This window comes from Triturus cristatus, chromosome 2_2 (genome assembly GCF_964204655.1).
Source record: "Triturus cristatus chromosome 2_2, aTriCri1.1, whole genome shotgun sequence".
Taxonomy (NCBI): Eukaryota; Metazoa; Chordata; class Amphibia; order Caudata; family Salamandridae; genus Triturus; species Triturus cristatus.
Genome location: NC_140582.1, coordinates 1,005,490,489 through 1,005,514,431, shown reverse-complemented (window position 1 = coordinate 1,005,514,431; position 23,943 = coordinate 1,005,490,489). Strand labels below are relative to the sequence as shown.

The 23,943-nt window shown below is 49.7% G+C and overlaps 1 protein-coding gene across 3 annotated transcripts in view; it reads left to right on the top strand.

Moving 5' to 3' along the window:
- The window catches only part of EVC2 (EvC ciliary complex subunit 2), a 608,136-nt gene that overhangs the window by 153,510 nt on the left and 430,683 nt on the right, over nucleotides 1-23,943 (top strand). For all 3 annotated transcript variants that reach the window (XM_085642436.1, XM_085642435.1, XM_085642434.1), the window contains exon 7: nucleotides 21,504-21,563. In XM_085642436.1, the coding sequence (XP_085498562.1) occupies nucleotides 21,504-21,563 (60 nt within the window). The remainder of the gene's footprint in view (nucleotides 1-21,503; nucleotides 21,564-23,943) is intronic.

The following is a 23,943-nucleotide window of genomic DNA, read 5'->3' as shown; positions in this document are numbered from 1 at the left end:
TGATTTGCATATGGCCATGTCTCAACTGGGGTGGCGTGGTGAGCAAAATAACGATGGATTAAACCCAGATCTGTGACTGGGGGTGAATGTTTTGCCAATGTGCAACATTCCGTCCATCATCTTGTGTGTTTTGCTGTTCGCCCTATGTGGGAAGGGTATGCCCAGACGTGGGTCCCGTGCTCACTACGCCACTGGAGTCAAGCTATCCTGGCTGAAGAGGGGTGAAACCCTGAAACTGGTCCTAGGATGCTTGATTCCGGTCCAGGGAAGACATGGCTTGGCAGTTCGGGCTGGACTGTTCCCATGAGGCACAGGGTCAAGACTGATTTGCATATGGCCATGTCTGAACTGGGGTGGCGTGGTGAGCAAAATAACGATGGATTAAACCCAGATCTGTGACTGGGGGTGAATGTTTTGCCAATGTGCAACATTACGTCCATCATCTTGTGTGGTTTGCTGTTCACCCTATGTGGGAAGGGTATGCCAAGACGTGGATCCCGTGCTCACTATGCCACTGGAGTCCAGCTATCCTGGCTGAAGAGGGGTCAAACCCCGAAATCGGTCCTAGGATGCTTGATTCCAGTCCAGGGAAGACATGGCTTGGCAGTTTGTGCTGGACTGTTCCCATGAGGCACAGGGTCAAGACTGATTTGTATATGGCCATGTCTGAACTGGGGCATGGTGAGCAAAATAACGATGGATTAAACCCAGATCTGTGACTGGGGGGGGATGTTTTGCCAATGTGCAACATTTCGTCCATTATCTTGCGTGTTTTCCTGAATGGAACAAGCAATGGCAAAGCCAATAGGTCTCGCCTTTGGGACCTTATAAGTGTTTAGCCATGCAACAGTTGATGTTGTTGCACCAAGGATATTGTGCTGCATAACTAAAGACTTATAAGGTCCCAAAAGCGAGACCTATTGGCTATGCCAATGCTCTCTGCCCCCCAACACACTTTTTTGTTTTTTAACTTTAATAAGCGTGGCGCCGTCTTCATGGACACCGCGCTATGCAATAGGTGTTGCTTTTGGTATTGTAAATAACAATGCCTTTAAATGTTTTTAAGGCATTGCCATTTACAATGTCAATATCTCAAAATCATGTCATTGCGAGACCTATTGCATTGCAAATGCTTGTTTGCTTTTTGAAGCTCAAACAGCATATGTATATATGTTTAATAAGTCTCAGTTGCCCGTACCATCCTATTTGAATTATAGTGGTGCAATTTACCTGGCTTTTCTCCGGTACATCATCACACGTTGGCAAAACATTCAGCTTGCTGGTACTCTGCTTCTCTTTGTACAGATGTCTGACTTCACTCCTCTAATTCCTCCCACTTGCTCCAAGGCTTACCCTCAAAACCTTTGCTAAAATGGAGTCAACTGTTTGTCGAAGGTAAGAGACTACCTTACCGAAACCCATTATTTCACATGTCACAAAAAGTTGCAAACCATAGACATTATCTGGGTGAATGTGGGCATACAATCAAAACAAAATAAACATTTTATATTTTTGATACAATTAGCTCAGTTTAGAATCAGTCAAATTGGATCATAACATTTGGTGTTCTGAGTCCATCTGGTTAGAGTTTGGCCATGTTATGATCCTATTTGATTGTGAATGGAGTTAATTGTATCACAAATATTTTAAAAAATGTATGTTCTCAATTTTATTCCTGTTGTGTACCACTGTCTTGAGATATATATTGTTTTCCTTCTTATTTTAGTAATTTTAGTCCAATACGAAGTGAATGTCGCAAAACGCATGCTAACATTTAGTCATATCAACAAACCACTGTTCGTTACCGTGGTCCAAAAAGTACACAAGTATTAGAGACACTTGAAGAAAACCAAATGTACAATCAGAAATACATTCACTGTATATCCGAGTTCCAAGCTGACATCAGGGTTCAGACATGATACAAAGCGGAACTTTTTGGGAAAATTGGAACCTGCTACTAAATTACTGTGACAAGCAGCTTTCAAGCAGAACGCTAACTAACTCTGGTGCACCCACCGCATCACTGGATCATCTGAACATGATAGGGCAAACATTGCTGGGATCTGTCAGAGGTGCAATCGTTCAAATCCCCATTTTACTTGCTAACAAACTTCAGGCACGTATGTCATTTGGGGAGAAGCGAAGCAGCCACAATATTTGACATTTAATGGTCATCATTCTTTTCCATGTCTCAAGTTATGTGTACTGAGGATAAATGAAATTCACATTTTTAGGAAAATATTTTATTTATCACAACTGCAAGAACTGTCAAGAAGCGAGTTGGAGAACGATTTGAAAAACTCAGCAAACGAAAGCACATGAAGCGTGTGTATGTTACCAGTAAAACGATTACAGCAATAACAAGCAAGTGAGTGGTGCGTGCGTGCCACAACATCTGTTTTGAACTATCGCATGCGGGTAGCCGCAAGCAATAGGCCACACGCACGAGCGTGTTGTGAGCTTTTTGAAGCCCCCTTACAATAAGTCTTGCAGCGCATGCGCGCTGCTAGGCGAGACCTAAAAAGGGTACCATAACAACCTTAACTTTTAGGAAATCATATATAATGTCACTAGCCCTCCCCTAACTCTTCCAAAATGAGAGGGGGAAGCAAGTATGGTATAATTAGAATAACCTTCTCATATAAATTTGCTGGTGGCCTAGGTGTCCTGTAGCATAATGTTATTTTCTACATAGGTCAGCCAATCCTCATTTATTTTCGTTGCCATAACCAATATGTTCCAATTGATGATTTTTAAGTGAAGTGGGCTGTAAACGACCATAGGGGAACAGTCACCCATGTAAAGTGGGGGAAGGACCATCATATCAACTCTAGGTCGCGTATTGCATTGGGTGCACTTTTCATCTTTGCGCCGTGGCACAGCTTAAAGCAGGTGCACCCGTTGCAATCATAAAAAGTGCACCCTACCAGGAAGAATGCTCTGCCCACTGGGCTCTTTCAGGAGAAAAACAGAGCAGCTGTTTTAAAGCTGCTCCATGTTTCTCTGTGCAGGCTGCAACCCACCTGCACTTTTAAAAGGGATTAAAGATCCCCTTGCAGGTGGGTGCTGTTAGTTACTGCACCCACTTGGAAGTGGATGTCGGGGGTTCCATGAGACCACCTTTCGTCCCTTTAGAGGATTGCATTTAGGAGGCGCACTTAAAGTGCGCCACCTTTTTGTGGCGCACTTTGAATGTGCCTTCTAAAGGCATGTTTGCCTTTGTGCCCATGTTAGGGCCCTCTAATGATAGCGCTTGTGCTATATGTGCACCAGCTCTATTTGTATTACAGAAGAGGAAGCACAAGCATTTGTGGCACCTTGTGTAATACAAAAGTGCCCTTGGGGCATGCAAAGCGGGCGCAAACACCCATTACGCTGCCGGGGCACTTTTGTAACACGGCCCCAGATCGGCACCTGGGTACCGCTTTAAAAGAAACCCACGAGTAAAATACTAATACAATCAATATGGAGTAGCCTAGGATACACCTGTAATAAGTTTCTAGCCAAAGCAGGTACCATTTTATCGAGGCACCGACCTAAGCCACCATACTCGCAAATAAAATAGTCATAATGTGCAATGTTTAAACCAGTGTGCTTAGTGAAGCATTAGCAGACCATATTTTTCAATTGAGTTCTTTTTTAGGTCTCGCCTAGCGACGCAGCGCATGCGCTGCCCGCCTTGGTGAGACCTATTGTCATCGGTTTGGTGGCTGAAGGGGGACAGGAGATGTGCACACTCACGGAGTCTTTCAGACAGCCAATGTGCACGCTCATGGCATCTCTTCCAGCTAGCGCACGGACAGCCCATGTGCACACTCACGGCGTCCCTTTCAGACAGCCAATGTGCACGCTCATGGCGTCTCTTCCAGCTAGCGCCTGGACAGCCCATGTGCACGCTCACTACGTCTCTTTCAGACCGCCGATGTGCACGCTCCTGTATACGGTGCCTTCAGTGGCATAATATGCAATGCAATTTGAATTTTCTTTCTGCATAATTGAATCAGCCCTCCGGTGTAACGGGGTCCTGTGTTTCCGCATAACTGTATTAATAACAACATGTAATACATATAATTGGTTCTAGGGTAAAAGCCCCTCACGGTACAGCGCTGACTCAGCCATTCAACTTTCAGAGGATGATGACATGAGTATCTTTAAGTTAAACATTAATAACAACTATTCAATCACCTAAAGACACTTTGGTTGTAAGTTTGCGTTATGTGATAGCCACCTTTACCACGGTATTTATTTTATAGAGCACGCAGTGGCGTGACTCTGTATGAGGTGCTATTAGGGGACAAGGGTCAGTAAAGTCGCTCGGCCAGGCCCCAACAGATGGATTTTACTAGAGGCAGGATGACTTCCCTAGAGTTCGATACTTTCCTGAATTTCATGCTGCCATGGTTCAGTCGCAGGTGAGATGAGGCTTGGGGAATTCTGGGATCATTACAAGGGTATCTGCGGCCACTCTCTTGCGGAGCTTCAGACGAGACATATCAGCCTGTTTTGTCTCTTTGCAGAAACGATTCATTAAAGTTCTCTCAGACCCCATGCACGAGGCTGTCTATGGCCTCATTGCACCTGACAGCTGTCGCAAAATGTCTGGATGATTTTCTGAAACGGTCCAGTGGGTTTAATGAGTTGAAAAGTACATTATGAATGAGTGACGTACACTGGCACGTGTATGTGCATACAACACGACGCTGCTAATAACTGACAGATACAGGAATTACAATGATTTGACTAGGATCACACAAGTGACTCAAGAAGGGAAGCTGGGATGTGATGTCAGGCCTCAGGGTTCTATGATCTGTAACAGAGTGTTTGAGGCTTTGTCGCCGCCGGTCCCCCTCTGCTGAACCTGCTGTGGTCCCCAAAATGAGTTTTGCCCTTCAAGAGGACCAATTAATTCTAAAAATTAACGCGAGGGCCGAACATGATGAAAACACATTATTTAACCCTGATATTTTATTTAATGCCCATATATTTTATTTAATACATTCATATATAGCTTAAAACCTTACTGGTGTCCACGTCTGCCGTCCTTGCTCTTTTCGTGTTCCCGTTTTAAGAAGAAAAGCACACTGTAGTGGATGCCTGCTTGTGCCCCGGGGGGGACCACAGACTGTGTGCTAATACAGGAGCACTGTAGTCGGTCCCTGTTTTTGCCCCCGGGGCACTATAAACTGCATGCTACAATACAGCAATGCCGAAGACACGCACTGCCCTGGAACTCGAAAGGCAGGGATTGTGTATCATCCGTATTAGGGATGCTGGGAGAAGTAAACCTTCCCCTTTCTGATGTAAAGATTCCCTTGTACCGACCGTATCTTGTCACCCCTAGAATAGTGCAACTAAAGTAGGGTGCATTCTGTTATGCATGTGCGTGCAGACAAGCCGCAACTGAGCAGCACCTAACGTGGTGTGTCAACCGTATGATGTGCTGAAGCTGGGGGCTGAGATGCAACGAGACGCAAGCAGGGCAAACAGCGTGTGTTTTCTGTCAAGAATTCCTGTCATACAAGGGAAACACGCCCTTAAGTAAACAGGAGAGCTGTTACATAACTCAAGGGAAACACGCCCTTATGTAAACAGGAGAGCTGTTACATAACTCAAGGGAAACACGCCCTTATGTAAACAGGAGAGCTGTTACATAACTCAAGGGAAACACGCCCTTATGTAAACAGGAGAGCTGTTACATAACTCAAGGAAAACACGCCCTATAAAGGGAGGAACCGGGAGGTACAAGGCTGTCGGATATTGTGTTTACACCGACGTACCTGCTTCGTGAAGAGCAGTGTTCCGGAGTGGTGCTCCAGTAAGGCAAGAACGGAGGTAGGTCGAGTCGTTACTCCCTGGGCCGTGTCTTGCCCCATCGTCACCTGTGAAGGACCCGGAAGCTCTACCGGTCAACCATTGAGCTTCGCTTTTTGACTCGGCTGAGTCCAAGCGCAGTGGCGCTTTTGCTGGTTGGAGTCGTAACTCCCAGCCCGACCAGAGACACAGGGACTGCCAGCTGTAACGCACACCAGGAGGTGTTTGCCGCGTTACAGACTCGGAAGTCCACAGGATCGATCGAGCGGCTGCTCTCGGTTCAGTCTTCTTGCTTGTGATTGGGGTATCGGTGACGCATCACCAGGAGGTGACTCCGCGTCCCGGTGCAGTCTGAGGAAGGGGTTGAGCGGCTGCTCCCTTCAGGTAGAGACCCCGGCTGGGTGTTTCCCTGACTCCTCGATTCTCCCCAACACTCTTCGTGCCCCTCACAGCCTACCGATTGGCATTGTCGGCCATTTCATTTCTGCCCTCTGTTGGCATACGCCGGGATCGGCGTATATGCAGAGGACGGTTAGGACCATCCGTGCTGTGGGCTGGTAACGTACTTAGCCTGGAGGATTCCAGTGACTATAACTTTTGTTTGTTCTTTGTATTTTATTTGCCTTCATTAAAAGAACTAACCCTTCACAAGTGGTTGCGTCCTCATTGTCGTGTCTGTTAAACGATCCTGAGACGTTCAGGGCGTTACAAAATATCCGACCTTAATAACACTAACTGTCTCCCGGTCGATAACAGACATGGCAACACTTGATGATGTGCTGGCTGCTTTAGCGGCCATGCAAGTTGAAGTGGCTGCCTCTAGGCAAGAAACAGCCGATGTAAAAGCCAGACTGGATGCTATCCAATTGGACCCGCTCACGCCCAGCACCTCCCTCACGAACCAGACCCCTGCGGTAGTAGTGGAAATGCCGGTAGCCATCCCCTTGGCAACACCAGAGAGGTACAGTGGGGATCCTAACACAGTGCAGGTATTCCTCACACAAGTGGCGCTACATTTATCGTGCAAACCAAAGGCGTTCCCCACGAGTCAGGCTCGTGTGGCTTTCCTTATATCCTATTTGGCTGGAAACGCGGCACAATGGGCCGTACCTCTGGTGAGCAGGGACGACCCCCTCTTATGTGATTGGGGTGCTTTTCGCGAGGAATTCCTGAAGGTATTCGACAGAAGGGCTGACTCGTACACGGCGGACCGTGAAATGCTTGAGTTGAGACAGGGATCCAACGACCTGGTGCAGTATCTCAACGCGTTCCGAAGGCTGGTTGCGGAAACCAAGTGGCCTGTTGCTAAACAGACGGCGCTCTTCCATCAAGGGCTGTGCGATGAGCTCAAGGACGCCGTGGCTCATATTGACCCTCAACCCAAGACATGTGAGGGCCTTATCAACCTGGTATTACGGCTGGAACATAGGCTAAGTGAAAGAAAGGGGGATCATGGGAGAAAAGGAAAATCCCTTCCATCCTATGTGACGGTGGGAAGTCCTGAAACTTCCACCGCATCCAAGGGAGAACCCATGGACATCAGCGCAATACGAGCGAGCCTCACAGCCACGGAGAAAGAGTCACGCCGTAAACAAGGATTGTGCCTATATTGTGGCAAAAAAGGCCACTACGTACGTGAATGCCCTGCCAAACCGAAGACGTCACGTTATCGGGCCAACCGGTCGGTAACAGCCGTGGTGGACATACCGGCGGAAAACTAGAGGACTCCAAGACCAGAGAAGGGGCATCTCGGAGTCACTCATCCATCCCTTCACTTTCCAACTCGGTCACTAAGGGACAACGACACCAGTTTATCACGGTGCACGTGGGAGTGCATGACCAGTGGATACCTGTTGTGGCCATGGTGGATTCAGGGGCCACTGGCATGTTTATGGACCACAACGAGGCATGCAGGCTAGGGCTAGTGCTTCTTCCCAAAGCAGTACCCGAAGACGTCTATGCGGTAGACGGAAGGCGATTGGTGACGGGGCCCATCGGACAGCACACGGGGGTCCTTCCGATGAGATATGGGAGGAACCATTTGGAACAAATCGATTTTAACATCATCCGAGCGCCCCAATATGGCGTCATATTGGGATTGCCGTGGCTACAGAAACACAACCCCTTTGTGGATTGGCCAACACATCGCATCGAAATGACGTCACCGTATTGCATCCTGCATTGTGGAATAAGAACGGAATCCCTTGACGCAGATGAGAGCGGGAGTCAGACGGTGGCTACAGCGGCAGAAAAAGATGTGGCTCTCCCCCAGGCTTATCACAGTTTTGAGGATGTATTTGATGAGGTGAAGGCGGAAGTGCTACCACCACATAGACAGTTTGACTGCCAGATCGACCTGGTGCCAGGGGCCAGCGTTCCCAGCGGCAGGCTGTATGCCCTGACGGAGCCTGAAAACGTGCATCTCCGGGGGTACCTGGATAAACTCCTCAAGCTAGGATTCATCCGCCCGTCCAAGTCTCCGGCCGCCTCGCCACTCTTCTTCATCCCGAAGGCTAATGGGGAGCTGAGAGCCTGTGTGGACTTTAGGGCATTGAATGCGATAACCATAAAAAATCGGTACCCCTTGCCTCTCATCAGTGTACTTCTGGAACAGGTCAAGAAAGCTCGTATCTACACCAAGTTGGATTTGAAAGGGGCATACCATCTGGTGCGCATGAGGGACGGAGACGAGTGGAAGACCGCCTTTAAGACCAGGTTCGGCCTTTTTGAGTACCTCGTCATGCCGTTCGGTCTGTGCAACGCCCCGGCAGCCTTTCAGTACTTTTTGAATGAGGTATTCAGAGAGGAGTTGGATATCTACGTGGTCGTATATATCGACGACATCCTCATCTATTCGTCCAGTGTGGAGGAGCACGTACACCACGTCAAAGCTGTGCTCCAAAAGCTGAGGGAAAACATGCTGTTTTGTAAACTCAGCAAGTGTGACTTCCACGTCACATCCGTGGAATTCCTCGGAGTGATGCTGAGTCCAGAGGGACAGGAGATGGCAGAACGAAAGATCAAGGCGGTGAAAGAATGGCCGGTGCCCCAAAGCGTGAAGGACGTCCAAAGTTTCATTGGCTTCGCCAACTTTTACAGGCGGTTTATAGATGGATTTTCAGGAGTGGTGGCCCCAATCACACAGCTACTGAGGAAGTCCAAGGAGTTTGTCTGGTCCCCTGAAGCGAACAAAGCCTTTGAGGCCCTGAAAAGCGCCTTTGGTAAGGCGCCGGTGTTGGCTCACCCCGATCCGGATCTCCCCTACGTGGTGGAAGCGGACGCGTCGGATGTGGCGCTGGGGGCTATCTTGTCCCAACGCAACCACAACACAGGGGTGCTTCATCCCGTTGCGTACATGTCCCGCAAACTCAACGACGCCGAACGCAACTACCATATTGCGGAGAAGGAGCTTCTCGCAATCAAGGACGCCTTCACCGAATGGAGGCATTGGTTGATGGGGGCAAGACATGTGGTATCGGTGTACACGGACCATCGGAACCTACAGTTCATGACGGCCACTAGACACCTTTCTCCCAGGCAGCTGCGGTGGATGATCTTCTTTGCGGGGTTCAACTTCCGCATCACATATCGGCCGGGGACGGAAAACCGGAAGGCGGACGCCCTGTCCCGTCAATCTGCAGTTAAGGAACCATTGCCTGCAACCGAGCGTTCCATCATTTCCCCGAGGATGGTATTGGGGGTTATCCAACCGGATACTTTCCTAAGGGGAATAAAGAGAGGGATCAGGTCATTCGCATGGCGGAGGTGGCTCCTCAGTCACAGAGAATGGCAGCTGAAGGACGGGATACCCCTGAAGGGCAGGTGCCTATTGATACCCACGCCTAGGCTAAGGAAACAAGCATTCATCTGGTGCCATGACTCTCCATGCGCAGGTCATTTGGGCTTTGAAAAAACGGTGGCTAGCATGGGACGGCATTTCTGGTGGCCAACCATGAGAGTGGATGTCAGGAGGTGGGGACAGGAGTGTCCTACGTGTGCTACCATGAAGGCCGACCATGGCCGAACCCAAGGGCTCTTACATCCACTTCCGACCCCGGATAGACCATGGGATAGCATATCACTGGACTTCGTGGTGGGCCTACCGGTAGACCAGGGGATGACGGCAATACTGGTGGTGGTGGATTACTTGACGAAAATGGGGCACTTCATCCCCTGCAAGAGAGTCCCTACGGCCGGGGAATTGGCGTCACTACTCCTAAAGAATGTGGTACGACTGCATGGATTACCTGGGGTGATCGTGTCAGACCGGGGGTCGCAGTTTACTGCGCAATTCTGGAAGACTTGGTGCACTGCGCTGCATGTTAAGACCGCCCTGTCCACCAGCTACCACCCTCAAACGGACGGCCAAACCGAGCGCCTGAACCAAACGCTGAAACAGTATCTGCGATGTTTTGTGGACCAGGGCAGGGAAGAATGGGTCGACTTGCTATGGGTTGCAGAGATAGCCTATAACAACGCCACTCACAGCTCCACACAGTCATCTCCGTTCTATAGCAACTATGGCCAACATCCCAGGTTTTTGCCATTTCTACATCCGTTCAGAGAGGACAGGATTCCCGCCACAGCGGACAGGGTGGCACACATAAAAGACACGTTGATGCGCTCAAGGGCTGTCCTAATAGAGGCCAAGAGAAGATACAAGGCTGCGGCAGATAGGAAGAGAAGGCCCGGGCCACTGTACCGCACTGGAGACTACGTCTGGATATCCACAAGAAACATGAGGTTTCGAAAGAACAGTGTGTTCCATCCCAAGTACATGGGCCCCTATCGAATTACCAAGTGTATGGGTCCCGTGAACTTGAAGGTGTGCTTGCCCCAGTCATTGCGGATACACCCTGTCTTTCATGTATCATTGCTCAAACCAGCACCCTCCAAGCCGTCTGGGACACCTAGGCCGGTATGCGTGGAGTCGGAGGTGGAGTATGAAGTGTCGGGCATACGGGCGTCCAAATGGCGCAGGGGGAAGCTGTGGTACCTGGTTGCGTGGAAAGGCTATTGCCCGGAGGAGCATTCATGGGAACCGGCTGAAGGGGTTCATGCTCCGCGCTTGGTCTCCTTGTTCCATCGGCGTTTTCCTGCCAGCGCTGGACCCGTGGGGAGCCGCTGAGAGGGAGGATGTACTGTCAAGAATTCCTGTCATACAAGGGAAACACGCCCTTAAGTAAACAGGAGAGCTGTTACATAACTCAAGGGAAACACGCCCTTATGTAAACAGGAGAGCTGTTACATAACTCAAGGGAAACACGCCCTTATGTAAACAGGAGAGCTGTTACATAACTCAAGGAAAACACGCCCTATAAAGGGAGGAACCGGGAGGTACAAGGCTGTCGGATATTGTGTTTACACCGACGTACCTGCTTCGTGAAGAGCAGTGTTCCGGAGTGGTGCTCCAGTAAGGCAAGAACGGAGGTAGGTCGAGTCGTTACTCCCTGGGCCGTGTCGTGCCCCATCGTCACCTGTGAAGGACCCGGAAGCTCTACCGGTCAACCATTGAGCTTCGCTTTTTGACTCGGCTGAGTCCAAGCGCAGTGGCGCTTTTGCTGGTTGGAGTCGTAACTCCCAGCCCAACCAGAGACACAGGGACTGCCAGCTGTAACGCACACCAGGAGGTGTTTGCCGCGTTACAGACTCGGAAGTCCACAGGATCGATCGAGCGGCTGCTCTCGGTTCAGTCTTCTTGCTTGTGATTGGGGTATCGGTGACGCATCACCAGGAGGTGACTCCGCGTCCCGGTGCAGTCTGAGGAAGAGGTTGAGCGGCTGCTCCCTTCAGGTAGAGACCCCGGCTGGGTGTTTCCCTGACTCCTCGATTCTCCCCAACACTCTTCGTGCCCCTCACAGCCTACCGATTGGCATTGTCGGCCATTTCATTTCTGCCCTCTGTTGGCATACGCCGGGATCGGCGTATATGCAGAGGACGGTTAGGACCATCCGTGCTGTGGGCTGGTAACGTACTTAGCCTGGAGGATTCCAGTGACTATAACTTTTGTTTGTTCTTTGTATTTTATTTGCCTTCATTAAAAGAACTAACCCTTCACAAGTGGTTGCGTCCTCATTGTCGTGTCTGTTAAACGATCCTGAGACGTTCAGGGCGTTACATTTTCAGAGTGTTGTAACGAGATGCGGTTCACAATAAGCTCTGGTAGCAATATTTTCTATTTTTGCAGGTTTGTATAGCGCAAACTCGGCCTTAAAGTATTGGAGCTTTTACATGAGCACCAGTACATTACACAAGAACATATCTTTTAATTTTGTAGGCATGGAAGATTAAGTGATTTGACCAGAATCACATGATGTTAAGCCAGCGCTGAGACTCAAATTCGATTCCCCACTTCCAAAGTCGGCATCTCTGGTCCTTATACCCCAGATTGTTGTAAATCTGGTTTATTTAACACTCCAGAGTGCACTGCTGAAGCTCCAACAACGATTCTGACACGCATCTCCACTGCAGCCGGCACAGGACAACACGCACCTATTTTGCATCTGCACGTTTTCGGAGGAAGCCATCCTTCAATGTGAAGGCCGGTGCCTACCCTTTGTGCTCCATCCTTCCTCAGCCCTGTAGTGTTGTGGGGGACTGGGCCCACGATGCTAAATAAAGACACAGCACACAGGTGTATGGTTCGTCGTTAGCTGGGAACTGACCCTGCCCAGAGCCCTGGGCTCTTTATTGCGATGCTCACGTGGTCTCGACCTCGGTCGAGACCATTTCCAAACACTTCAACTGGGGGGTTGCTTGTAAACAAATCTACCCCTATCGTGACGAGAGGCGTGGCTGTCCCATCGCCTCTCGCGATATTACATTCCTCCTTAACCAGGAGACAAACCGAAATAACTATCAACATCATAAACATTACATTCTAGTCCTGACCGTTGACTACCGGTCATATCATGACAAAATGAAACAGTCTTACTTGGGAATTGACTGCAACAGCTCACCCTGGCTGCGAGCCGACATCTGGTTGCCGATTAGCCACTGGTTATATAGTCTTTGTACCTCTGGGAGAGATTGGGGCAGGACCGGTGGTGATACCGGCTTTGACTGCTCCGCAGTTGCGAGTCTGGAGACATGCCAGCTGGATCGTGAATGGAGGTCCCACTCTGATCTCCCTCCGATTCCCGGGCTGATGGTGGTGAAGACGGCCGGGTGGTGGAGTGACCAATGGGGCTTGGCTGTCCTTGTCCAGCATTTATGCTCCTCGGGTTTGCAGGTCGCCTTTGGGGCGTCCCGTCTTGCTCAGGAGTGTCCACTGGGTCGCCATCTTCTGTGGGAGGGACTTTTTTAAAGAACGACACATTTCGGGTCACTGTCTCAGACCCTCTCAGAGTGGTCACCATGGTACCCTTGAGGGCAATGACAGTCCATGGAGTCAGTTCGAACGGTGTCCGGAACTTCCATCCGGGATGTCGATCTTGTACAAGTACCTGGTCACCCAGGGCAATGGGGCTCTCTAAGGCGCGTCTCCTTTGAGATGCAGCCTCGTTGGTTTTTGTTCGCCTGAGGTCTGATAGGTTCAGAGGATTCGCGGCTCTTTCCCATGTGGAATGATGGGGAATGGTGTCTGTGACCGCTCGGCCAAAACATAGGCGGCTCGGGGAAATACCTGTGGTACAGTGAGGGGTAAGTCGGTATTCTCGAAGAAACTGATAATCGGCCCGCTCTAGGTTGAGCCCCTCTGACAGCGCAATCTGTATGGTTTTGTTTAAAGTTCGCATCAGCCGTTCTACCTCGCCGTTGGCTTGGGGCCACCTAGGCGTAATTTTGCGGTGCTGTATCCGATGGGATGCGAGGTATTCAGCGAGTTCCGTGCTGGTGAACGGTGGCCCGTTGTCAGTCCTGAGTTCTCCAAACAGCCCGTGAGTGGCTATCACCTTTTTGAGTTCGGGGATGACTTCTGCTGCAGATGTGGAGGAAACAAACTCTACCTCTGGGTATCTGGAGAAGTCGTCGACCACTACCAGCATGTGTCGTCCTCCAGGGAGACTGCCGAAATCCACGCTGACTCTAACCCATGGGCTGCTGGGGCCTGCTTCGGTGACCACTGGTGCTGGTCTGCTTGGGAGACTTGTGGCGAGGCATGCGGGACAGTGTTGTATGAGTGACTCAATTTGGTGGTCGAGGCCGGGAAACCACACTTTAATCCGAAGTCGGTTCTTGGACTTGACGATTCCTTGATGCGCTCCATGGGCAAGGAGTGCTGCTTGTCTGGTGAGGCTCGCAGGTAGGACCAAACACGGACCGCGCAGAAGGCACCCTTCTGCCAACACTGACAACTCGTGACGGACCTGGTGTAATGATTTTAGCGTGGCTTGAGCTGTGGCTGTACGCCTGGGTGACGAGTTTTGGAGATGCTGCCAGTCTCTGGAGCCGACCGCTTGTATTGCCAATTGAAGGCAGTCGTCATCTTGGGTAGCGGCTATGACTTCTTGCAGTGACATCGGGAGGGGTCGGGACAGTTCAACAACCATCCGGACGTAGTCCTCTGTGGCAGCTGCTTCTTCGGCTTCGGGAGGGGTCACTGGCCGGGCATGCCGCGACAGGAAATGGGCCGGGTTGCGCGTGCCGGGTTGGTATTCCACTTTCAACTGGAACTCCTGTAGCTGCAGTATCCACTTTTCAATCCGTGGAGGGGGCCAAGACGATGAGCCTAGGAATAGCGGAATGAGCGGCTTGTGATCCGTGATGACTGTGAACGGGTGGCCGTACAGATAGATGTGGAAATGGCGGCACCCCCACAGGATAGCGATGGCCTCTCTTTCAATTTGTGAATAGCGCTGTTCAGTAGGTGTTAGAGTTCTCCTCGCATAGGCCACTGGCACCCAGTCACCACAATCCTGGCGTTGCGCTAAGACGGCACCCAGACCGGTGGGGCTGGCGTCTACGACCAGTTGGGAGTCATGGCGCGGGTCAAAGTATACGAGGGTTGTGTCCGCGGACAATGCGGCCTTGGTCTGTTGGAATGCTTGCTCCTGTGCTGGGCCCCAGGTCTTTGTGAGCTCTCGCAGGGGGCCTGTCAGGTCCGACAGGTTCTTGATGAACCGGCCACAATACGTGACCATGCCCAGAAAGCTGTGGACTCCGGTCACCGAGGTGGGGGCTGGCGCTTCTTGCACGTCTTTGACTTTGGCAGGATCAGGCCCAATGCCCCAGTCTGAAAATCGGTACCCAAAGAAGCTTATGTCTCGGCGGAGGAATGTTAGGCCGCGGTCTCTCAGGTGTGTGAACACTGCGTTGAGGCGGACGATGTGTTCTTCTAGAGAAGGGGCGTGGACCAGGATGTCATCGCTCACATTGAGCACCCCTTCTAACCCCTGCAGGACTGTTTTGATGATATTTTGGAATACTTCTGCTGCGCTGGAGATCCCGAAGTTCAGGCGCTTGTAACACCACAAACTGGCATGGGTGGAGAACATCGTGATTGGACGCGAGTCCGGGTGGAGCGGGACTTGATGATACCCCGACCGAAGGTCCATCTTCGAGAACCACTTTGACCCTGCAAGCTTGCCTATGATGTCATCCACCGTTGGCGTTAGGTGGCGTTCCCGTTTGATGGCGAGATTCGGGATCCGCATGTCGATGCATATGCGTACGGCGTCGGGCTGCTTCATTTTTTTCGTGACCACGATGGGAGACACCCATGGGGTGGGACCTCTCACCCGTTCAATGATTCCGGCCGATTCTAACATGCGGAGTTCTTATTCCACTTTTGGTCGGAGATGGAAGGCAATTCTCCTGTGTCTGAGAGCCACCGGGGCGACTGACTTGTCTTTGTGTAGGCGAACTGCCGGGCCTTTGAGGCACCTGATCCCGTCGAAGAGGGGCGCAAACTCAGATATCAGCCAGTCCAGATCATGTTCTTGCACCGCAAAAGTGAACTGGATGAGGCGCAGTTCTTGGGCTGTGCGACAGCTGAGCAGAAAACCTGAACCTTCTCTGGAAACGTAGACTTTGGCCGACTGACAGACGTCATTGTGCGAGATTTCCGTTTGGAACACTCCGCACATTCGGAGTGGGGTGTGGGTCCCAAACGCATACACTCGAACGTTGGTATTGCAGAGCGCTTGCGGGTGGGGCAGCAGTCTGTAGACACAGAGGGCCATGAGATTGATTGTGGCGCCAGTGTCAATGAGTGTTGTTACCGGATGCCCTTGCATTTTAACAGTGCACATGGGTGCAGCTTGCGGTGGTGCCGCGAGGGCATGTAGCATGTGCACCACGTGCACAGCGGCGGCTTCATCATCGTCCATGGCTCCGCTCGAGGAATTACCAGGTATAGGTTCCAGCGTGCGCACTGGTCGTGGTGGGCCTTGCGGCCGCCTTGATAGCCGTGATCGACTGACTTTGGAGAAGTGATTGATTTTTCCACAGGCACTGCATATCTTCCCTTGAGCTGGGCACGAGCCGTTGTGTGGGAGCGGGTCTCCGCACCATCCACAGAGGCGGAGCTTAGGATTTTGTCTGGGTCCCTGGGCTGAGGGTTTTCTGGGTCTCTACCGTGGACCTCGCGGATTGGGTTGAACAGCACAGACCGGTTCCTCTTTGATTGATGCCGGAGCTTTTAGTTCCATATGGGCTGCCCTGGCCTTGGACAATTCTTTGGAGCGTCCCAGGGTCAGTATGTCCTTTATTGCCATGTTGTGCTCTTCCAGGACGCGTTCATGCAGTTTTGAGAAAGCGCTCCCCTGTATGAATTGTGCTCGTACCTCATCGTCTTCATCAGGCAGGGTGCACGTGCTTGCTAGTTCCTTGAGCCGAGCATAGAATACGTCGACAGATTCTTCTGGGAGCTGTTTCGCTTGGCGGAGAAGGAAATGTTCGTAGTCTGGGTTAGCATATGGCTCGAAGTCCGCAGTGATGGCATCCCGCAAAGTGGCGTAGGTCTTCGGGGGCCCTGCTTCGTGTACAGTCTTCGCAATTTTGTGAATTTCTGCGCCGCCCAGGTGAAGGAGCATGGACCGCTGTCGTCGGTCTTTAATCTCTGCAGCTTCAAAGAACGTCTCCAGACGTTCTACCCATTTCTTCCATCGCGCAGCTTGGGAAGGCGGCGGACCAGTGATGGAAAAGGACTCCAGTGGCGGGATAGTGGTCATGGTGGCACCGCTGTGGACAACTCCAGGGGCGCAGGAAGGCTATGCCGCGGAGTTTTTGTTGTGGCACCAGAGCGTCGACGGCAGGATGAAACATAGTATGAAGGCCAGGCGGCGGTGTCTTCACTGGTGGCTGACCAGCAGGAGATGGCGTCTGGGGCCACAATGGGGCGTGCACACTACAGGTGGCGAGGACCGACCCACAGCCAAGGGTCGTGTTTCCAGAGTCGAGCAGCAGCTCCAGCGCCAGCGGGGGAAAGGGACCCAACGGTGAAGCGGCGTGGTGCTGTGTGGCACAGTTAGGCCGGTGTGATTCTTGGGTTGAGCTCCTAGGAGGTGCTTGGCATCCACACCTGTGAGAACTGGTGGTGATTGGTGGCCAGATAACCAGAGGGAAACACACAGTGTAGGCGCTTGCACCTCGAGACTCCCAGGTGGGGTTATACACAGGCCATGCCGGGTGAAGGCCTCATTGGGTGCAGTGACGTTAACCAGCCAGAGGGGGCAGCCAAAAGCACGCGAGCACTCACCGCGTTGAGAACGGCTCGCAGGGCACCGGCATGCATGCTCCAGCCCTCCTTGATATGGCAGCACTGCAGGCGCTCTGCGATGGTGTATTCGGGGGCCGCCACGCGGCCTCGGCGACAGGCGGGAAGCCTCCGGCGATGCAAGCGCCGAGCGAGGCACACCAGCGGGGGGGCTGCTCGGCAGCAGGTAGGAGCGCGGCGATGGCAGGCGTTTGGCACGGCGGGTCAGCGGTAGGGCAGCAACAGCTGACACCACCTCGTCGCCAGTGTAGTGTTGTGGGGGACTGGGCCCACGATGCTAAATAAAGACACAGCACACAGGTGTATGGTTCGTCGTTAGCTGGGAACTGAAACCCGCCCAGTGCCCTGGGCTCTTTATTGCGATGCTCACGTGGTCTCGACCTTGGTCGAGACCATTTCCAAACACTTCAACTGGGGGGTTGCTTGTAAACAAATCTACCCCTATCGTGACGAGAGGCGTGGGCTGTCCCATCGCCTCTCGCGATATTACAAGCCCCTTCCCCCACACCAGTTTCCAGGAGACAGCAGAGTTATTTACACTCGCCCACTAATCCCAGCTCTCTCTGGAGGCCCCTGATGCCTGAAGACTGACAGATGTAGGGTCCTTTGCCCTATCTGCTAATATCAAATTTCGCCCACCAATAAAGTGGAAGCACAGCATGGGGCGCCATTACAAAAAATACATTTGTTTGTGAAGTTCACAAACATATGCTTTTTTTTGTGAAATCATGCCATGCTGCGCTTTCACTTTAATGGCATCCATGCCCCTTCCTTTAGACGCAGCTCATCGTATTCACTTTGTTGGCGCTGCTTGCACAGCTGAGCACCGCCCTTTAACACATAGGCCTACCCCAACCCCCTGCACTATTTCCCTCCTCCACCCCCTCCCTTTCAGTCTGCTTGGAGTGAGGTCTCGCATTTGGGAAAGTTTGAGCCATTGGCATTATAAATGAACAATGCTATTTATTTATATATTGGTTTTCAAAACAGAAGGCATTGTCATTTACAATGCCAATAGCTTAAACTCTCGCAAATGCGAGACCTATTGCATTGCAAATGCTTGTTCTGTGACTGTTACTGATTGTACTGCTGTATTAGCCATAATTGCTATGAAGGGACAGGATTCTGGTGGTAATTTGAAACAGGGAGTCATGTTTGGTAAACTGGAGCTGCCATGGGACTCCAATACTGGGTGCTTGTTCGCACGATTATCATTAATTCTATGTGTTGGCTCATATACTCCTTGTATATATTTGGAAGGGTGGGAATCTCCACTTTGGATTGAAAAAGATGGGTCTTGCATGGGGATGTTGTTTGAGAGATCAAGGTGAGGTCCGATTTAGGCAAGGGCATAGATGAACCTGGTGTTTGAGGGCAGGGGGGAAATATACTCAAAAGCTTCAGTTTATTAAACCATATTTTCCATGTAGGCACATTTTCTCCCAGTCCCAATGGTTCCAGAATGCAGTCCAGCAATGGTGCTTTCTTTAGTTACTCAAGCTCCTCTTTTTTTCATCTTTGATGACGGTCCAGAATCATGAGATATGGGTCACTACCTTGCGTCGAGGGCCTGAATATAATACAGGGTTTCCAATCCCTTCAGGATCACTGGCCAAGACCCCAGAAAGAGAAATAGCTACAGTAGTATTTATGCTGTTGAATCTATAAACAACTGTCTTTCCACAAAGGCTTGTCTTTCCCAAGTTATAGTGCCAATGGTGCTTTCCAGAGAGGAATCTAAAGTGGTAAAACGTCTGATGTGTTGCCATTTAATTTATAACCTGAAATCAAAGAAAATGTTTCCAATTCTTTAAAGAACTGAGGCTGGGATACTTCAGGATTTGTTATGTGCGATTAAATATTATTCACATACGCAAAATATTTTATTTCATTACTTCGAAGTTTATGCCATGAGATAAGGACATTACCTCTACTTTTAGAGAAAAGGTTCAAGTTGCAGCAGAAGGGCAAATGAGACCGTAAACAGCCTTTCCTAGTATCTTTGTTTTAGAGTTAAAAAAAACCTTTCTATTAACTACAATTGACATTTTGTGAGTTTGATAAAGAAGAATCATCATTTTAATAATTTTAGGGCCAATACCCTTTCATTGCTATGCTTTAAACATATTAGCTATCCTACTCTATCAAAATCGTTTTCTGTAACTAAAGCTATAGATGGTATTGTATGCTTTGTATTAATAGATTTACTTAAAGTATTCAAAAACATGCTAGCATTATCAGTTTTAAGGCTTTCCTTAACTAAATCTGTCAGTTCTTAACCTAGTCATGCATGTAGACTTGTTTGTAATTACAGAGCTAATATTTAGGCATGTGTCATACAGTCTAAATTAAAGATATTGGTCTAATAATATACAAAGTAGGTACGTCAACTGCCTTAGAATAAAGTGGATGCTTTGTAGGTTTTTTTATTGAATCAGACACACCTGCTACATTCTCTTTGCTAGATGTGACTAGGGAACAAATAGAAATGCTAGGCTTGCATATACCAGATCACTGACTAAGAGCTCAGAGTTAATTAAATTACTGCATTAACAGAATTGCTCCCACCTATTCCTACTGTATGGGAATAGTTTGTGGTCCATTTTGAACAAGGAACAACTCCAATTTATGCATACAGTGTTTACTCACTAAATGATTGGCTAGTTTAACTACAACTTAAATATAAGTAACTAGCTGAATTTAATTTGTCATCACCTTGTTTCTGCATAAATCTCACTGAGAACAGAATGGTCACCTCCGTCTCCAAGAGTAGTCTGAAAAACTTTGTTCACATAAACCAAGAAGCATCCAAGTTTAAAAGAACTAGGCGTACCATCAACATCCAACCATATTCATGAACTCTGTCGCTTAGGAATTCTTTCTTGCCATCCTTATTTCAGAATCTTGATCTTTAATACCATTCAAGTCAGAACGGAACAATTACCATCAGCAGCATCTTTGTTTGCACATAGAATAGGTCCCTGTAGTGACAGGAATGCTAACAACTCACAACTGGCTGTAAGAAAAAATATGTCTCTGAAGGATTGTGATTTTTGTGGTCCCTAAATCTTAAAGATATTTTGGCATGTAAGTTTTATTTTCATGCACAAGTAACTTTGTGATTGTAAACTCATTTTTTTTATCACAAGGCATTATTTAACTCTTATGAATCGATGTACTCACACATTACATTGCATCAATATGGTATAATATTACGTATGAACAAATCTACCCACAGGGGTGGATATGGGTTTTCCAGGGTCTGCTTAAATAGATGCACATGCACAAAACTGCAAGTTTCTAGGTATTTGAGAACATTTGTCAGTCACATACCCCGTAGATACTGTGTGAGATTTACTCCGGTTATTCAGGATGGATTTGTGAATGAACATCTTTTGAAATGTATGGGATTATGGGGGAAGGGATTACACCCTGGGGAAACATGGGAAAAAAAACGTGTGCGTATAACTGTAAACCTGTTACATATAAAGTTGTTTTTAGGAAAACAAAAACTCAGACCTTCAGCTGACATGGATTAAACGTATTTCGGGGCATACATCCACCTGCAAAAGGCAGGTCGTAATGTGCCATAACTTGGTTAAAATATATGAAAATCGGAATGTTAACGTTGATATTGGTATGCTATTCCTCATTGCAAATATTCGTAATGGATTGGTGATGGTGTTGTAATGTCCCCCAGTGTTGTAAAACAGTGTGTTGTATTACCAAATCGTATTACAAGGCCACTTGTAAAGGGGTCTGGCCTGCAGCAGCATATATTCAGTCCTCCCATGGCATGTCTTGCTTCTTGTCATATTTTAAATCTCCATATCTGGTTTGATGATAGTATGGAATATAGGCTGATAAGAACATGGCGTATGCATTTATCAAAAGCCCATCTTAGTATCATGGACGCAACAATACTTGAATAGCATGGCCTTGAAACACAGATTTACATTTACAATATGATGATGGTAACTAAACAATGTAAAAGTACAATTCAGCCTAATCCTTAACCTTTGTTTTACTTTCACAGGGCACTCAACGTATCTCTCTGGTGACCTTATTTAATATAACAGTGCAAGAAAATCCGACGGTAATTCATGAGAACAACCTTAATAGTATTTGCGTGTGTTTTTTCATGTGTCGATGTCCCCAGATACAGATAAGTACTGTTTTCTAACATTTCTCTTTCACTGCTACTTTTAGTGGTGGTAAGCATTCAGTGAGTGACTGCACTAGTGCACTATTACTAGAAGAAGGTTGCTTTTAGTTTGGGATCAGATTACGTAAACGGTGCACTGGTGAAAGCATGGAGCAAATAGTATTTTGGCTTTGTTTTTTTAATAGTGACGGAGGACATCCCACATAAAACCTTTTACACTAATGCACAAATTGGAACAAACTGAATGTACTCTGTTTTGCAGTACCTATCATGGAGTGAAATGAAACCGTTTTGTCTCATCAACAGAGTGAAAGAGGAGACGGTTTTATGCTAGATACTTTGTGTTGTTCCTTTAACAAAGATCAATCTTCACCATGTTTTTCTGGTAAAAACTTTAGACGTGAAATCGTGTAAAACAAACTTTTGCCATACTTTATGCAATTGGTTCAGCATTTGTTGTCTCCATTTTCTCTGATCCAAACATTGTTATTTAATTTGGACTGGGCCAAAACATATTTACTTTTTCCTATTAGCTTTAACAATGTTACAAATACCATGTGCTGTTGGGTTTCAACAGTGCAGACCGATTGTATATCCTCCAGTATCTTCAAGAACATATAGTATTGTCCGCTTACTGCATTAGAAGTCTTCTTGCGAATAGCAAAGAGCAAATCCCTGGCGCTGGATCACTGTAACTGTGTATTAATGCATAAACAGGGTGAACCTGTTAGCACCACATGTGTAACACAGAAAGGAGCAAAAAACGTTGCTCCAGTGTAGACTCCAGAAAGACTTTTGCTCCTAGACAAAAATGGGGAAACGGTTTATGAAACCATATTCAGCCTATGACTAGCTTCTAAAGTGTTTGAATGCATTTAACTCAATATTACCCACTCTAAATTTAAGGCTAGCATTAGAAATGTGGCTTTTTTATATGACCAAGGACTAGTGATGTCAGGGCTATTTCACAAAAATCACTATAGCGCCATTAGGCCCAGTTTTCTACCCTGCACAGTGTCTTAACTTACTCAGGGCAGACAACACAGATGATCTTTTATATTGTTTAGTTTTGATCATTATCCAGTTTGTAATACAGTCTGTACAGGCGACCCCCTGTGCCTGCACAGACGGACGCTCCCTCCCCCTGTGCTACCTACCTGCCTCCGCTGCCTGACGCCTGTTTGCCGCTCCTCACCACCTACCTGACGCCGCTGCCTGCATCTCGCCTCCGCCTCCCAGGTACCGCCTGCTGCTTCCTGGCCGCCACCCACGCCGCTACCTTCACTCCTCACGCCCGCTGACCACCGCCACTTACCTGGTCACTCCTTGGGCTCCGTCGCTTCCCGCCGATTTTCCCGCCGTTTTCTCGGCGCCGCTGCCCCAGGCGCACACTCCCACTCCCGCCTCCTCCTTCAGTCCCGCCCCCCCTCCCTGCCCATTGGCCACCCCGCTCCCGCCTCCCGCTGACCCTCCCTCCCGGCTCCTTATTTAAGGGGACCCCGCGGGCTGGTCAGTGCGACCCCCTGTGCCTGCACAGACGGACGCTCCCTCCCACTGCTGCTACCTACCTGCCTCCGCTGCCTGACGCCTGTTTGCCGCTCCTCACCACCTACCTGACGCCGCTGCCTGCATCTCGCCTCCGCCTCCCAGGTACCGCCTGCTGCTTCCTGGCCGCCACCCACGCCGCTACCTTCACTCCTCACGCCCGCTGACCACCGCCACTTACCTGGTCACTCCTTGGGCTCCGTCGCTTCCCGCCGATTTTCCCGCCGTTTTCTCGGCGCCGCTGCCCCAGGCGCACACTCCCACTCCCGCCTCCTCCTTCAGTCCCGCCCCCCCTCCCTGCCCATTGGCCACCCCGCTCCCGCCTCCCGCTGACCCTCCCTCCCGGCTCCTTATTTATGACGCCCCCTCAGCGACCGCGCAGCGGACGCGCGCAGCGGGAGCGCCGATTGAGCGCCGAAGGTGCGCCAAAGGTAAGCCCGTCTGCGCCCGTCCGCGCCTGGACCGCGCCCAGCGCCAGACCCCCTGGTCCCCGCGCCCGCCAGCCCCCCCGCAGGACCTACGACTTCGCTACGCTCATCGCACTCAAAACCGCCCGAGCCCCCGGTTGCTACCGAGCGTCCCCGCGACGCACCCAGGGACCCTTCGCCTGCCGATCCTGCAACTTCTCTTGCCTCCAAACAAGCACCACGCCCACCAAGACGGACAACAGCAACCACCTCAAGTGCATCCTGCTCAACACCCGCTCCGTCCACAGACACGCCGTGGAACTCTGGAACCTCCTCGACACTGCATCTCCAGACGTCGC